This window comes from Daucus carota, chromosome 2 (assembly GCF_001625215.2).
Source record: "Daucus carota subsp. sativus chromosome 2, DH1 v3.0, whole genome shotgun sequence".
In the NCBI taxonomy this organism is placed as follows: Eukaryota; Viridiplantae; Streptophyta; class Magnoliopsida; order Apiales; family Apiaceae; genus Daucus; species Daucus carota.
In genome coordinates, this window is record NC_030382.2 from 50099872 (window position 1) to 50114771 (window position 14900).

The following is a 14900-nucleotide window of genomic DNA, read 5'->3' on the forward strand; positions in this document are numbered from 1 at the left end:
GCCACAGTATTGGTGCTCATCACATCACACAGCTGGATGAGTTCAAACTACCACAGGCAGTTTAAATATATACTAATTCTACACAATGCTCTCTGATTAATTCTCGATGTGGGATAGAACTCAAATTATAAGATTGCACCATAAACATCTAAAAGATATGAGCAGGTCAAGGCTTGGATTTTATAACCGCACCGGTGCCCTCCAGAGACTCGATAAAATTGAATTAGAATTGTAGGGGTTGATCCAAAAGGACAAACCCTCCAAAAATAGGCGTATGCCACTGAGTGACGAGCACACGGTAATCTTTAGTAAAAGGCGAAAGAATAGTTCGCTTTGTGCTCATCACATGGCTGCGTGCCTTTGGACTACGGGGAAGTCTCCTTATTATACAAGTGGAGGCTGGTCTACTTCTTTGATCTTTCTGATGTGGGTAGATTAATTCTTCTATGATGTGCTATCTTCCCAGCATTTAATTCTTCTATTTTGTGACATTATAATATAAATTCAAAGTTAACTTTCAAAAATACAACTATGAGAGGTGAAATTCGAAGTCATAGAAATAGAGAATGTAATGTGTTGTCGAGTACAATTTAACGGAAAAATATATAATTATTTTGATTTTTTTGTTATTTTTATATTTATTTATTTTCCTCACATACATCTTAGATTTTTCAATTTTGTAAGGAAAAATGAGGGAGGTGAAAATATGACATAATTTAATTTCAAAATGTTATTTTTATAAAGTATGAAGATCTTGCAACAATGAACATACTAATTTAGTTTTCATGTTTTTATTTTCTTTTCTCTTATTCATATCTCAAGAACACGAGAACAAGTTATAAATAACCTTTTGTCTAATCTTTTCCCTCAAATACATTTCTTTTTTCCCAAGAAAATTCGAAAATATAATAATTTTGGTGTGTTATCTTTTTGTCCGGTAATATTTTTAATAGTTCTTTATAAATACGAGAGTTTGAAGTCAAAACATTAGAAATCCCTTAAAAGGATACATTTTGTATCGGAGAAATTTATCACTTCATAAACTGATACATTCTTCCTTTTATGGGTAATAAACAAGACCTTTTATGGGTGTTTTCTTATCGAACATTAAAGTTTTATTGCTTAAGTGTCCCCGGTCATATCTGCATGTCCGAGGGTTAGATGGTAAACTTTCTTGAACGAAAGAAACTCCTTGCAGCGGCCTTTGTATTCTGATACAATTCGTTATACGAGAAAATATCTTGTGACAAAAAAAAATAAAGAATCAAGCACAAGAGATTATGCCACGCACCGAAACAAAGAGGGTGTTTGGTTCAATGAGCCCGGTTAACGGGAATCGGAACCTCAATCCCAAGCATGATGTTTGGATTAGCTATTTGGTGCTATGGAATGGGAACTCCCATCCTCTTAAGGGGTTAAATCATACCCTACACACCCCTTGGGTTTCCATATCATTCTCATTCCTGTTAAGCCCCATTCCCATACCCGATTTCCAATCCCAACCTTAATCCAAACAGCCTCAAAGTCATTTAAAATGACACAATCGTTAATAAACGACAAACATAATCACAATACACGAGCAAAGAGCCATCAACTATGGCACTCCCTCGAAAAGGGCATAATAGTTAAATCAAATAAACAACAAGTCTTGTAAATCTAGTTATAAAATGAATCATAAAATTAAATAACTAAATATATAACCAATTACAAAGGATATATAAGACAAATATATTTAAAAGCACTAAACAAAAGATTTTGAACTCATACAATTGTCATGGGATCAATTCCCACAATCCATACCTTATCGGATATAATATAAATATACATAATCACGGTTATGGCTAAAATTGAATCAGAATCGTTTAACTCGTCACGGAGCCATCTCAATTGATTTAGCATCAAATCGAAATCTTGAAAATCGAGTAGATCTAAAATCTTGGAACGGATCCAATAGAGAGTATTATTGAGAAAACGAGAACATATCAAAAGAATTAAACTGATTCGGAGCTTTTTATCGATGAAAATCGATGAAATTTCCGTCGACGGCTGAAAAAAGAAGAAAGAAAGGAGGTTAGGGTTTTTCTGAGAAGAGAGAATTTTAGCTTGTTGAATAAAAGGCCTTTTGTTTCAGGTGGATGCATCTCTTGAAAACAAGCTTTCAAGACAAATTATATGTAGGTGAAGTTAGGTCCAGATGGAAGATGAACACTTCATTTTGTGTAATAGGATCAATATTTAATAATAAATTTATATGAAAGTGTTTTAATTATCACGATAAAGGGATATTTAGATTTTAATACAAGCCCCAACTTGGAACATGAACTTTTTTTATTAATCAAGATAGTTCATCACCTATATATTAATTTAAAGGGCTTCGACTATGCATAAATACCTCATTTTCACCTGCATCAAGATTCAAGCATCGTGCATGTGCGGCAAAGGTTTGATAGTGTCATTTGTAAATTGATAACTGAATTTTAAGCGTACGAGATTGGGATGAAAAGAAGAAAGAAGCAAATAATGAAATAAAGGAAACGGGTGCGTATTTCACATTTACTTGCTCCCACATCGTAAATTCTGTAAGTAGTAGAGGCCAGGGATATTATAAGAAAAAGTGGCATGGCTAGGAAAAAGATTTGCCTTAAACTAATGAGTAAGGAAAACAAAGCGAACGGTGAGAACCGGGCGCAGCGCATCTAAAAATGAAAGAGCGCACGAATTTATGGAGGGGTTATAGGCTGGCCAGGTGTTGACGCTGCTTACTTTGCAGAACTCACTTGTGCGGGCCTCCCAATAGCCCACTAAATCTTAGTTACAAAATTTCTATAGAAAACACAATTAGTCATCAAAATAATCAACTTGGAAAAAATAGTCTCAACGGACAATCATTTTCAAAATATTATTTAGTGCAACAAGTGATATTTCATCGATCATTTTATTTAGGGTCAACTTTTAGATCGTTTTATTTGAGACATTGATATTTCAAATTATAATAATGGAGGCAAACAACAAGGATCTTGGATTGGCAGGTATAATTTCTAAAATTCCTCTGCAAGTACTTTTGAGTTGATCCCGAGGAAACACACATAATAATTGCACAACTAATATGGTTGTTGGAAAGACGGGGGTTGCATTTATAATTGCACAATTATTCAACATGAGTTGCCAGGTTATTCAATTCTACAAATTACAAAGGTAAAAGGAGAGAAACTTTAGGAGCATGAAAGAGTCATCATCATCACCGCTACTAAACTCATACCATGAAATGACAAAATTAAATACCCTTCTCAAGCATGGCGCGGACCTTCATTGGCAGGCCATAAAGTTTTATGAAACCAGCAGCATCAGCCTGATCATAGATATTCCCACTCTCAAACGACGAAATGTCTTCCCTGTAAAGACTGTATGGACTTGTCCGGCCTGTTACACTTACTGATCCTTTGTACAACTTAAGCGTCACTGATCCGGTGGTTGTTGCTGTAATCTCCTCCATAAACTTATCCAGAGACTCACGGAGAGGGTCGAACCATCTCCCAGCATACACTAGCTCAGCATATTTGAGTGCAGCCATGTCTTTGAATTGCATTGATTCACGATCGAGTGTTAGAGACTCAAGTTCTCGAACAGCAGCAGAGAGAATGGTTCCGCCTGGCGTCTCATAAACTCCACGACTTTTCATACCAACAAGCCTATTTTCAACCATGTCTATACGACCAATTCCATGTTTCCCTCCTATGTCATTCAACTTGGAAAGCAAAGATGCAGGGGAAAGATCTTCTCCATTAAGTGAGACAGGGAGTCCCGAAACGATACCAATTTTTATATATCTGTGTGATTGTAGGTGAAGCAAATTCGGATCAGTGTCGCACAATTAAAAAATAAATAAGAAGAATTTTTGGGCCAATATAGGAAACTTATTCAGGTAGACCTTTGGGGCCTGTATAAGAAACTTACTCAGGTTGATTGGGCGCATCTTCTGGATCAACACTCATCATGTACATGTCCTTCTTTGGCTCATTCGCTGGATCTTCCAAAATGTCTCCCTTCAACATCACACCACAAAGGTTCATCATCAGTTTGGTTTTGGAAATGAGCATCATTTTTAAATTAAATATTTTATTCTAAAAGAATTTTCTTCAACAGATAAAATATATTTCTATTAAACATTGGTTTTACACAAATAAGCTACAGCCCAGCAACAGATTAACATGGTGTCTGTGAATTTCTTTGTTACCATGTATGGCTCCTTGAATAATAAAAGTTAGCCAAATTTCTAAGTCAACCCCAGTATAGCTCATGTATTGAATCATGTACAAATTGGCTACTTTATAGAACTTTCTTCATTAGTGACCGAATGAAAACATATCTCTCTCAATTATAAGTCAATTGATGCTGAATTGCTTCATTACTTCTTTGCAACTAGCAACCATTAAAGGATTCATCACCCCAAAGCTGGAGAGGGAGGCATAATACAATTACCAGAATAGGGCCCACCATTACTTTATACTTTTACTTCGTTAAAATGGCATTGTGACTCCAAATCTAAGCACTACTATCATTACCTCATGACTGAGATGCCACAGGTTCCTGTCTCTGCTGTAAATGGATTTCTTTGTCACTGGGACAGGCACATTGTGTTTCTTTGCATATTCTATAGCATCTTCTCTGCCTTGTATGTCCCATTCCCTCCAAGGAGCCACAACACTGAGTTCAGGATTTAGAGCAAAGAAAGTGAGCTCAAAACGCACCTATATAAGACAAATGCAGAAGAATTTAATAGGCAACCTTAAATGAACTGCATCGTAACATTATAATTACAAAGACCAACAGAACATAATTTTAAAGCATGCCTGATCATTTCCCTTTCCTGTGCATCCATGAGAAACAGCATCAGCTCCAACCTCTCGGGCCACATCAACCATAGCCTGTCAACATAAAGTAAACAAGCTGAGTGCGCAACTAAAACTATAGTGTAAAAATATAAGGGAGAGAATAATACCAATAGAAGACAACAGCAAATTATAAAAGTCCAGAAAAAAAAAAGAGATTTGCTACACATGCTCAAAAAGGGAGCAAAGGTTTAGAAAAATATTCTTATTATGGCGAGCTCCAAGGGGAACGCTCACAAGTTTATTTAGAAGATGGGAGCAGAACAGTAACTAATTATTTAGACTATGTGCCTGGCCATAGGAGAATGTTCAAAACAAAAATTAGGTTAAATCTAAGGCCAGTGCAAACAATGCCCTGAAAGAGTGAAAGGGCACGTATATAACTAGTATTACAAGCAACACTTCTCACTGCACATAAGCGCATCTTTGAGAAGTGCACATCTAAATGAGGACATTTAACAATGTTGTAAACAAAACTACTAAAACGATAATGGATAGTAATACTTTGTCATCAGAGATAACTACTTTTAGTACTTGACCTTGGCAATTACTGGACGAGCCATCGAAGTTCCTAACAAGTACTTCCGTTCATAGACTGCACCAGCACGCAAGCAGGGAAATACATAATCTCTCACAAATTCTTCTTGCAAATCCTTTACCACTAACTGACAAGCCCCACTCGCCTTGGCCTTTGCTTCCAAACCTTCCAGTTCCTTGATGCCCTATATAAAGCGGTCAACGAAACGTGAAATTTTAAGAAAAGTAGAGGTTTCAGGGGCTAAAGTAGACACATAAGTAGGGCAACTTGTACTTTAAAGTATTTCCACTTTATCTCTCCTTTTGGATTTTAACATGAATTAATATTATATATTTCAGATTTCCAGAGACTCAAAAAAGCCAGAATACTTGATTAAACTTGTATCTTACTTGTCCGACATCTGCAGTAAAGCAAACGACCTCACAACCATAATTTTCCCTGCAGTGCATAAAACACTGTCATTAGCTTTATACAGTACAACATTAAATAATAGCATACAAGTGCACCGTGGGAACTAAATACAGCTGTAAACAAGTAGTGGACATTGAAATGTTAACTGCATAACCTAGAAACCAATTGCTACTTATTACGGTCTATTCTCAACGATATTGATGCATAACTCCTATTCTTAAGTTAATGGTCCAGCAAATCATGCAATACTACCATGTTAACTGCGCCTATCTCAGTAGCAACGCCTGCACCCAAACCGCCTCCCATAGGCAAGCTACTTGCATATGTACTACTGCTGGACATTCTTTTCTTTTTTATTTACTGAGAAACACTGTGTCTATAACTCCAAACATTACACAGACATCAGTAGAGTAATATCCAGCTTGGGACAGCTGGGAAGTATGTTTAAAGAGACAAACCATTACAGATAAAGGGAGAATATGTACCTTAACCAAGGCACAATAACTGAAGTATCAAGGCCACCACTATATGCAAGAACCACTTTATTCAATTTTCCACGCAGTGGTTTTGTCTCTGTCTCTTTATCACTAGTCAAAACAGCTTGAATGCCTGAATAGATTAAGAAACAACTATATGATTAACCCAACGGTTTGTCAGGTATGTAACATAGGACGAGGTAGAAATATCCATCACAAGCAAATACATATACCACAAAATCCCCTAGGATAATAGTAAATAATATATATCTGTGTGTGTGTGCGCGCGCGCGTGTGTGTGTGATGTAAATATATATACTGAAATTCCATGTATCTTATAGAAATTGCAATAATGCAAACCTATCTATGCACAATCCCTGACAAGAGAATAAAACAGTTTATTTCTGGGAAACACTAGTAAGTTACCTAATGATTATGGAAGATGCCTAATTTACAATATATATTTCTTTTGCCCAAAAAGAGATCCCAATACAAAAACCTTTATACCGGAAATTCCATTTTATGCTGGCATGCTCAAACCTAAGATTAACTCCCAATATTTACAGCTAAATATATTTTAAGCTCATGAACGACATGGAAGTTTATGAATAGTTAGGTGAAACGACTTAGCTTTGTATATAAGCTGCAACATTTTTACTACACTTCTGTTCATCTTTCCTGATTCACTGTTATTGCTATTGCGTGATATATGAAATGGAAATCAAGATAAATTACAAATAATTTGCCATTTTTTATCAAGCCAAGTTATAACTTGGACGGAAAAAATATGGATAAACTCAAAACAACTGCTCGCGAACAAAAGTGAGGAACAAAGCAGATATACAATCGCCTATATAGTTGCATTAAATTATCATCCAGCAGACTCAAAACAAGCAGCACATAAGAAACATAAAAATGGCGAAGAAAGTTAATGAGAGGGTACTTTGCCGGTTGCACGAGAGAGTATGAGTTTTGGTAGTGCTGCCGGAAACATTAACATTCCCCCGAAACTCACTCACTTTTCCGCCCAACTGCCACAATAAATTCAACATCAGAGCCCTTAAAATTACAATACATTCTACATTTCTACACAAACACAAGTATGCATTTCTACAAACAACACAAGAACGACCTCTTGGAACAAAGATAGCTTCTTGTCACCACGACAGGACAATTCTGCAAGCCAAAAAAAAAACCCATTACTCAAGACTTAAAATTATCCCAATTACAAGACACCCTTATTCTAATATCGAGCAAGACAACATAAATGAAATTAATTAATTTAGATGAATAAAGAGGTAAAAATACCTCGTCTGGGTTGAGAGGCAAGAAGCTTGAGAGATGAACAAGACGACAGGGCTTGTAACTGAGCCATTTCTCTCCTGTTTCAGTGCCGGGACCTTTTATCAGTGTCTGTAAGAAAATCAAGTGTGCAAGTTGATAAAGTGGACAAAGCTAGGGTTTTAAGTTTTAACTAGTCGCGCGTGGATTTAATGTTAACGTTGAACTTAACTTTCCATGTTAATTTTGTCCGCTTTGTGACCCAGGCCCAATAGATATGGGCTGATTGCTTTTCAACGAGTTCTTTTTCAGGACCATATACGAAATCAGACCATCTACGGCCCCACAAATGACAAAATATTTAGCAAAAGTTTAGGTAGTATTTCATGCTTACAAAAAGCATAGGCAGCGTATCATGAATATATCTATGTACATTATAATTCCTGTTGCCTCTTTGCTACAGTATTCTGCCCATGCTGAAAAATTGCCCTTCAAAGTTCAGTTTAATTACAAGCCTGCCACCGCTCCAACCTACGTTGCTTACTTTCTGAATGGACAGGAGCCTGCCGCGTAGCCGGTTTTTCCTTCTCTCCATACTGCAGATTAATACACGTGCAGCTACTTTTTCCCATGTACATTTACAGATACAGAACACCAGAAAGAAGTGAAGAGAAGAAAAGGCAAAGCTTCCGCTCGACGCTTAAAAATTTGAAATTTGAAATTTCAAATTTCAAATTATTTTGTAGATTAGTGCTTATTACCTATTTCTTTTCTTCCCAATTATAACATAGCTAACACAACTTGCTGCGTAATTTTAGTTTGCAAAACATGTCAAATGTTAGTAATGAGATAGATAACCAACCAATCTGTTTTTGTTCTTTACAACTTGGTTTTTCAGCTACTTGCTTGACTAAAACCTCTGATTTTGTAGGCTCAAGAGGATTCCACAAGCCAATGTCCTGCTACATTTAGTAGATTTTGGTTTGTTGTAGCATAACTGCTTGATTAAAATCCTGTGAGAATTTATCTATTTCTTCTGATTTCCACTAATCTTATTCGTATTTGTTTGTTTTGAAGTTTGAAATGTGTGAATTTGTTGAAATCATACACCAGGTATATATACATTTCTTTCAGTTTATTCTTGAGATCATTATAATTGATGATTGTTTGAATTTTGTTGATTTGATTTTTTGATGCATATGTATTGTCTGATGGTTTGTGTAAGAGAAGCATCTTAAGCTAATATTTTCGTTAGTTATGTATAAACTGAAGATTAAGGTCAATGAGTTTTTGCAGGGTCATCATTTATGGTTTTTTCTGATTCCAGGTTATGTTTGTCGACTTTGGTCTGGCAAAGGAAAGAAATGGAGGATGCCTATCTAAGGTGATAATATCTTACCCTCAAGTAATGGTTGTAAATGTATTATCTTGGCTCCAACTATTAGATATCTCTACGGAGATGGTCCTCCAGTAGATTAATAAAATCTTAAATTTATTGAGGATGTACTAACACAAGCCTTAAGGATCTACCTAATTTGAGTAGACATGAGGGAGTGATTTAGTTTAATTCTTTGACTTTACCCTATTTCATGAGTTTTTGACTCCAAATTGTGTATGCTCAATGAAAAGATTCTAGACAATACCCGAAACTGAGCCTAGCTGCAATTGATATAGACCTAACAATTTGGAAGCTTCATGCGTGGAATTTTGTAGCAATTAGTTGGTTTCAGGGGGGATAAATGCCCGTAACCACAAGAAAATGTCAAATTGGATATAGTTTACCAGCTTAACATGACAAACTATATAGAGTTGATCCATAATATCTCCTTGCTATACAATCTGTGTCTTATGCTTGACTGTGTCGCCGTTTTTCTTTTATGTTTATTTTATTGTCTTTGCTGTTATTTTAAAGGAATGAGCAAAGTATAGTAGCCGTGTAAGCTTATAGTAGGACTATCGACCTTGAATATTGCTGTTTGATATCATAGATCAAATATAATATTACATTGATAAAATTTATGCAGTTTGAACATATTCATCCTCATATCCTCATATACTTAAATGCAAGCATCGCATTCATGCAAAGCTTCCGCTCGAAGCTTTCTCCCCGCCTGCAAGGACGAGCAACCACCTGCATTTCGTAATATTTACATTTTTTTAACAATTCAAATTTCAAAATCAAAAAACAAATTAGTTTGTAGCTTAGTAGTACAAGAGAGCATAGAAGAAGATGCAAGCTTCCACGCGAAGATTTCTCGCCGCCTGCAAGGATGAGTAACCAGCTGCAATTTGTAATATTTTACAATATTTTAACAATTCAAATTTCAAATAATTGTGTAGATTAGTACGTGCTTATTACCTATTTCTTTTCCTCCTAATTTTTACATAGCTAACACAACTTGCTGCGTAATTTTATTTCCACACCATGTCAAATGTAGGTGAATGAAATAGATTACCCATCAATCTGTTTTTGTTCTTTACAACTTGCTTTTTCACCTATTTGCTTAACTAAAACCTCTGATTTTGTAGGCTGAAGAGGATTCCACAAGATCATGACACCTGTTCACCTCTGAAGATATGGTCCAAGGTTTAGTTCTTGCTATTTTTCACCTTCTGATCGTTGTTTATATTATTCACTGATGTTTCTATTAAAGTTTGCAATCTTTTGCAAACTGAATGATTGTTTCCTATAATTTCTGTCATGTTGTGGATGATGAATGTTTTTACTTCATGAACTCACTTCATATATAACAAAGTGTAATAATATATAACAAAGTGTTATGAACCAAAAAGTGTTAGGAAGCGCAAGAAATTTGGAGACAAAGAGAATATCTCAGAAAATTCTGCCACTGATGCTCTGCAGGTTCGTTAAAACTTATTATGGCTGCTGTTTGTTACTTCATTTAACGCATTATCGAATGATCTTCTCAAGACTTAATAAGGACCAAATGTTGTGTAAAAATACGATGGTTCACCACCTCATCTGCTCAGATCATTGTCCGGTGAAAAAAGAGTTGTTACACATATAATTGGAGAAGCATCACTTTCTGCACTTTCTTTTAAGTGTCCTGTATGTCCTCAACTAAGAATCATTTGAATGTAGGATACCAGAATTCATTTTAATTGTTCGTTTAAGGTCACATGTAATGCTCAGTTGAAAATGGGGAGTTGATTGAGGATGCCCAGAATCAAATGGTAACAAAGATCACATACACAAGATAAGAAAATAATTGCTACGATGTTTTGGCCGTAATTTTGCATAATTCTAGCCAATTTTTAGATGTGGAGATTTATTTGCGATGTACATTGTTTGGTTTTGACAGCAGGCACAAAACTTCGGGGAACCATTTTCCTTGGTTATCTGTGAAGGTGAAACTTTAGCAGGCGTTAAAATGCGTATTCAAAAGAAATTGCAGGTTTCAGACGAGGAGTTTCTGAAGGTACATATATTTCTTTGTACATGTTTCACCTTAGCAGAAGTTAAAATGTGTATTCAAAAAAAAATTGCAGGTTCAACGAGGAGTTTCTAAAGGTACATCTATTTCTTTGTACACGGCTGCTCAATATTTAATTTTCAACCATATCTAACAATTTTTTCCACTTGATTTGTAATGTGAGAATTAACACCCTTTTTTGCGTATATGTACTTTCTGGGGGTTTCAGTGGAAATTTGCGCTCTTATCACTGGGAAGGCCAGATTATTTGCTGGACTCGGATGTTGTATCTAGCCGTTTCCAGGTGCACAACTTTTTTTTCTTAATTTGAGTGTTTAATGTTAATATAAGCAACACCCCTGTAAAGAATGTAAATTTGAGTGAAACATGTAATTCTTAAATGGGTCAAATTTTTGGAGAGAAGATGATTGCTAAAACTTGACCCGGCTAAAATTTAGATGTTGGTATGTGTAGAGAAGGGACGTGTATGGTGCTTGGAAGCAATATTTTGGGTTGGAGCAGCCTAACAATACTCCTAAAGAGCTTTGCTGCAAACTATAAATTTTTGCTGTATCAGATGATATGAGCTTGGTTTATTTGTTGGATGTTTATTAAAATGCTTTGCTGATGGGGGAGATAATGCAAGCATGTTATTAATATTACATTTTTGATGATATATGTGAAATAAGTTGGTTTTTATGATGGGGTGTATTTACTCTAATTATATGGTGGTGCATTTGGCAATGGACAAGGACTCTTAAGCTAATGGTCAATTGAGACGGAGTGATAGCAGAATCACAGATCAAAGCCAGTTTTAGTATAAACGGAAGTTGTGAAGACAGAAAAGAACCTATATCATGCTACTCATGCTGTGAGGAGGAGCCTACTTCTTAAGACTGGAACTATTAAACATAGTATTGCCTTTAGCTCAATTTTAGTGTGGAAAATTGTATTTGAGCAATTTAAACATTTTCTGTCCTCTGGCTATTGGAATATGAATTAAATTTGTTAGAAAAATATGTTTGTTCTCTGGAGATTAAAAGAGGGTTAAATTCTACTCGACGTATATGTACATAATATGGAATTACTTGCCGAAGTTTAAACCTGCATTCTCTTCTCACGTAAGATTGGACAATAGTTTCATTTACTTGACATTCTATTAATCTTATCAGTTCTCTAATGTAAATTTTCTTATTCTTCTTCTTTTATGAAATGAATTATTAACGACGCGTTTGATGAAATGCATTTATAAAAAGGATCTTTGGATCTTAGAATTTTTTTGCTTCATACAGTTTTGGATAATTTAGTGCTTAAGAGTTTATCCTTTGTCGTTCCAGGGTTCGCTCACCCAAGAATATCTTAGAAATTTTATTTTGGTTTATAGTTAACATCTCGAATAGAAGCTATAAGCACCTTTTTTATTTTTTTGATAATCTAAATGGCTCATTGTATCTTATTATGATATATAAACAATTTTAATTGTATCTTTTTAAATTGAATTTATTTTAAAATGAATTTATATGTGTTAATAGATAGAAGTCGAGGTATCGCCGAAAGCGATGCCGAGAAGTTGTTGAAATTAAAATTATATTTTTGTTATAATAAAATTATATATACCACATGATAATTATTTATGTTATCAATATTTATTGACAGTGTCATACTTATAACGATAAATCATTTATGAAATGAATTATTAATGACGTGTTTGATGAAATGCATTTATAATAAGGGTCTTTGATCTTAGAATCTGTTTTGCTTCATATATACAGTTTTGGATAACATACTGCTTAAGAGTTTATTCTGTCGCCCCAGGTCGAGTTTATTCTGTCGCCCCAGGTCCTGGGTTCGACTCACACAAAAATATCTTAGAAAATTTGTTTTGGTTTATAGTTAACATCATAAATAGAAGTTATAAGCACTTTTTTTAGATAATCTAAATGGCTCATTTTATCTTATTATGATATATAAACAATATTAATTGTATAAATTTGCGATATATTAGCATTTTGTAAAAAAATTGAATATTATCTTTATATTACACTTTTTAAATATAATTAATGTATTTTTATGAATTTATTTGAATATGATTTTATAGGTGTTAATTGATATAAGTCGAGGTATCGGCGAAGGCGATGCCGAGAAGTTGTTGAAACTAATATATTTTGGTTATAGTAAAATTATATATATCACATGATAATTTTTTATGTTATCAATATTTTTTGTCAGTGTCATACTTATAACGATAAATTATTTATGAAATGAATTATTAATGAGGTGTTTGATAAAATGCATTAATGATAAGGGTCTTTGGTTTTTAGAATTTTTTTTGCTTCACAACTAAGTTTGTAAAGAGCTGAGCTCGGTTGTTCCAGATCCTGAGTTCGATCCTGGCTCACCCGAGAATATCTTAGAAATTATATTTATGAATTAATATTCCACTTTCTGTAATCCCTATATCATATTACAATGCTATATGGTGCTCAGCACGATTCAATTGCTAAATGTCCAAGTTACTTTGTCGATAATTTTTTTTTCAAGATTCAAAGCCCAGCAACGCGGGCATAAATACTAGTCGAGTATATTTGCCGATTTCTAACCTAGATTCCGTATAATTTATAATATTTATTATAATTTTTTCAAAATATTAATTCAATATAATCAAGAGTATAATATCTAATAGGTTTGACAAATTTATATAATTGAAATTTTATATTATTTAGACAAATATTTTATAATCCACGCTGGAGATCTCTACCCGACTCAAATCAATATATGATGTTTGGATATATAAATATGAGAATGACAATACTTAAAAAGTTTGAGGACGATAACCAAATAGAAGACTAAGGAAGAAGAAAAAAAAATCGATGTGAGAATGAGAACACTTAAAAAATTTCCGTCACTAATAAATTTTATGAAAAGAATAAAATATATATATATATATATAAATGAAAAAGAAATATATATAAAACATATGTAGAGTCACATGAGTCATATTATAAAGAGTTTAATACATGTATTTATATATACACATAAAATTCATGAATCAATTTCATTATTCATTAAATATTTAGTTAAAAATATTAAAAAAATAAAATTTCGAAAAATTGTTACAAATTAATTATAATATCTAAATTGAATCTGCAATGAACCATTCGGTAAAATCAGATATAAATTTCAAATTTTTTACTCAAGTTTGTACATGCTAGGTAATAATCATTAGAATCAATCTTAAAATTATTAACAAAATTTTAAAATAGAACCACATGTTCCTCTATAGTTCTCTGTAAAATAATAACCAATATACTCCCTCCGTCCCGGTCAATAGTATACATTGGGGGACGGGGGCGCGGCATTAATGCTTCAATATAATATAGTTCTGTAAATTATTTTTAAGATTTTCTTTTTTTGTATAAAAGTATAACATTTATACTTTTATACAAAAAAAGAAAATTTCAAAAATAAGTTGTAGAACTATGTTTTATAAGAGCCTTAAAAAGCGTGTCGAGCAGTGAAAAAGAAACGTATACAATTGACTGGGACAGAGAGTATATAATATTTAAAGTTGGTCAAACATATATTTGGTCTCAGTTACGGGGTTTTCGATTGAGTACACGTCCCCCATCCTTGACAGTTGACACGCATTTTAAGACTTTTATAAAATATAATTTCATAATATTTTTTTTTAAATTAATTTTTTCCTGAAACTTTTATTCAAAAAAAACAAATTAAAAAATATTATGAAAATATATTTTATAAGTGTATATATTAGCATTTTTTAAGTTTAACCAAAAAAATTATATACCACTTGGATACATTTTTCAATAAGAAATATCGCAAGGACACGAAAGTTCAATATAAAGAAACT

The 14900-nt window shown here is 33.7% G+C and overlaps 2 protein-coding genes and 2 non-coding genes across 22 annotated transcripts; 2 read left to right on the forward strand and 2 right to left on the reverse strand.

Annotated features, from left to right (window-relative positions):
• Window positions 1-239: 239 nt before the first annotated feature.
• On the reverse strand, window positions 240-352 carry LOC135151032 (U5 spliceosomal RNA). Its single transcript, XR_010289482.1, has one exon. It is a non-coding gene; the product is annotated as a U5 spliceosomal RNA (small nuclear RNA).
• A 2284-nt stretch (window positions 353-2636) lies between these two features.
• On the forward strand, window positions 2637-2792 carry LOC135151024 (U12 minor spliceosomal RNA). The gene has a single exon (XR_010289474.1). It is a non-coding gene; the product is annotated as a U12 minor spliceosomal RNA (small nuclear RNA).
• Window positions 2793-3107: 315 nt separating this feature from the next.
• Window positions 3108-7854, reverse strand: LOC108209072 (argininosuccinate synthase, chloroplastic). Its single transcript, XM_017379799.2, has 10 exons — window positions 7623-7854; window positions 7447-7490; window positions 7258-7345; window positions 6324-6447; window positions 5817-5865; window positions 5429-5611; window positions 4851-4925; window positions 4563-4748; window positions 3955-4043; window positions 3108-3827 (listed from the first exon to the last, which is right to left on the reverse strand). Exons 1-10 carry the CDS (start codon window positions 7687-7689, stop codon window positions 3275-3277), a joined length of 1458 nt encoding a protein of 485 aa, XP_017235288.1. The 5' UTR covers window positions 7690-7854; the 3' UTR covers window positions 3108-3274.
• Window positions 7855-7963: 109 nt separating this feature from the next.
• LOC108209073 (ubiquitin C-terminal hydrolase 13-like) lies at window positions 7964-12046 on the forward strand. 19 transcript variants are annotated; one of them, XR_001804481.2, is made up of 8 exons: window positions 7964-8432; window positions 8527-8576; window positions 8673-8708; window positions 8923-8979; window positions 10125-10182; window positions 10919-11127; window positions 11259-11333; window positions 11504-11567. XR_001804481.2 is itself a non-coding variant. In XM_017379801.2 (8 exons), the coding sequence occupies exons 1-8, from the start codon at window positions 8424-8426 to the stop codon at window positions 11588-11590; spliced, it is 486 nt and encodes a 161-aa protein (XP_017235290.1). In that variant the 5' UTR covers window positions 7965-8423; the 3' UTR covers window positions 11591-12046. The 19 variants fall into 19 exon arrangements, 2 of the variants coding, with proteins under 2 accessions (XP_017235290.1, XP_017235289.1); XM_017379801.2 differs by having other exon boundaries at window positions 7965-8432; window positions 10922-11035; window positions 11504-12046; XM_017379800.2 differs by having other exon boundaries at window positions 7969-8432; window positions 10919-11035; window positions 11504-12046.
• Window positions 12047-14900: the final 2854 nt, after the last annotated feature.

Bases quoted from the DNA above. Each gene is read 5' to 3' on its own strand.
- LOC108209073 (XM_017379800.2), top strand. The intron at 8,980-10,124 runs GTGATAATATCT...CTGATTTTGTAG, and splicing joins ATGGAGGATGCCTATCTAAG to GCTGAAGAGGATTCCACAAG. The intron at 10,183-10,918 runs GTTTAGTTCTTG...TGGTTTTGACAG, and splicing joins CTCTGAAGATATGGTCCAAG to CAGGCACAAAACTTCGGGGA.
- LOC108209072 (XM_017379799.2), bottom strand. From the start codon at position 7,689: ATGGCTCAGTTACAAGCCCTGTCGTCTTGTTCATCTCTCAAGCTTCTT. The intron at 5,866-6,323 runs GTACATATTCTC...TATGCACTGCAG, and splicing joins GTTATTGTGCCTTGGTTAAG to GGAAAATTATGGTTGTGAGG. The intron at 5,612-5,816 runs GTAAGATACAAG...CGCTTTATATAG, and splicing joins TTACTGCAGATGTCGGACAA to GGCATCAAGGAACTGGAAGG.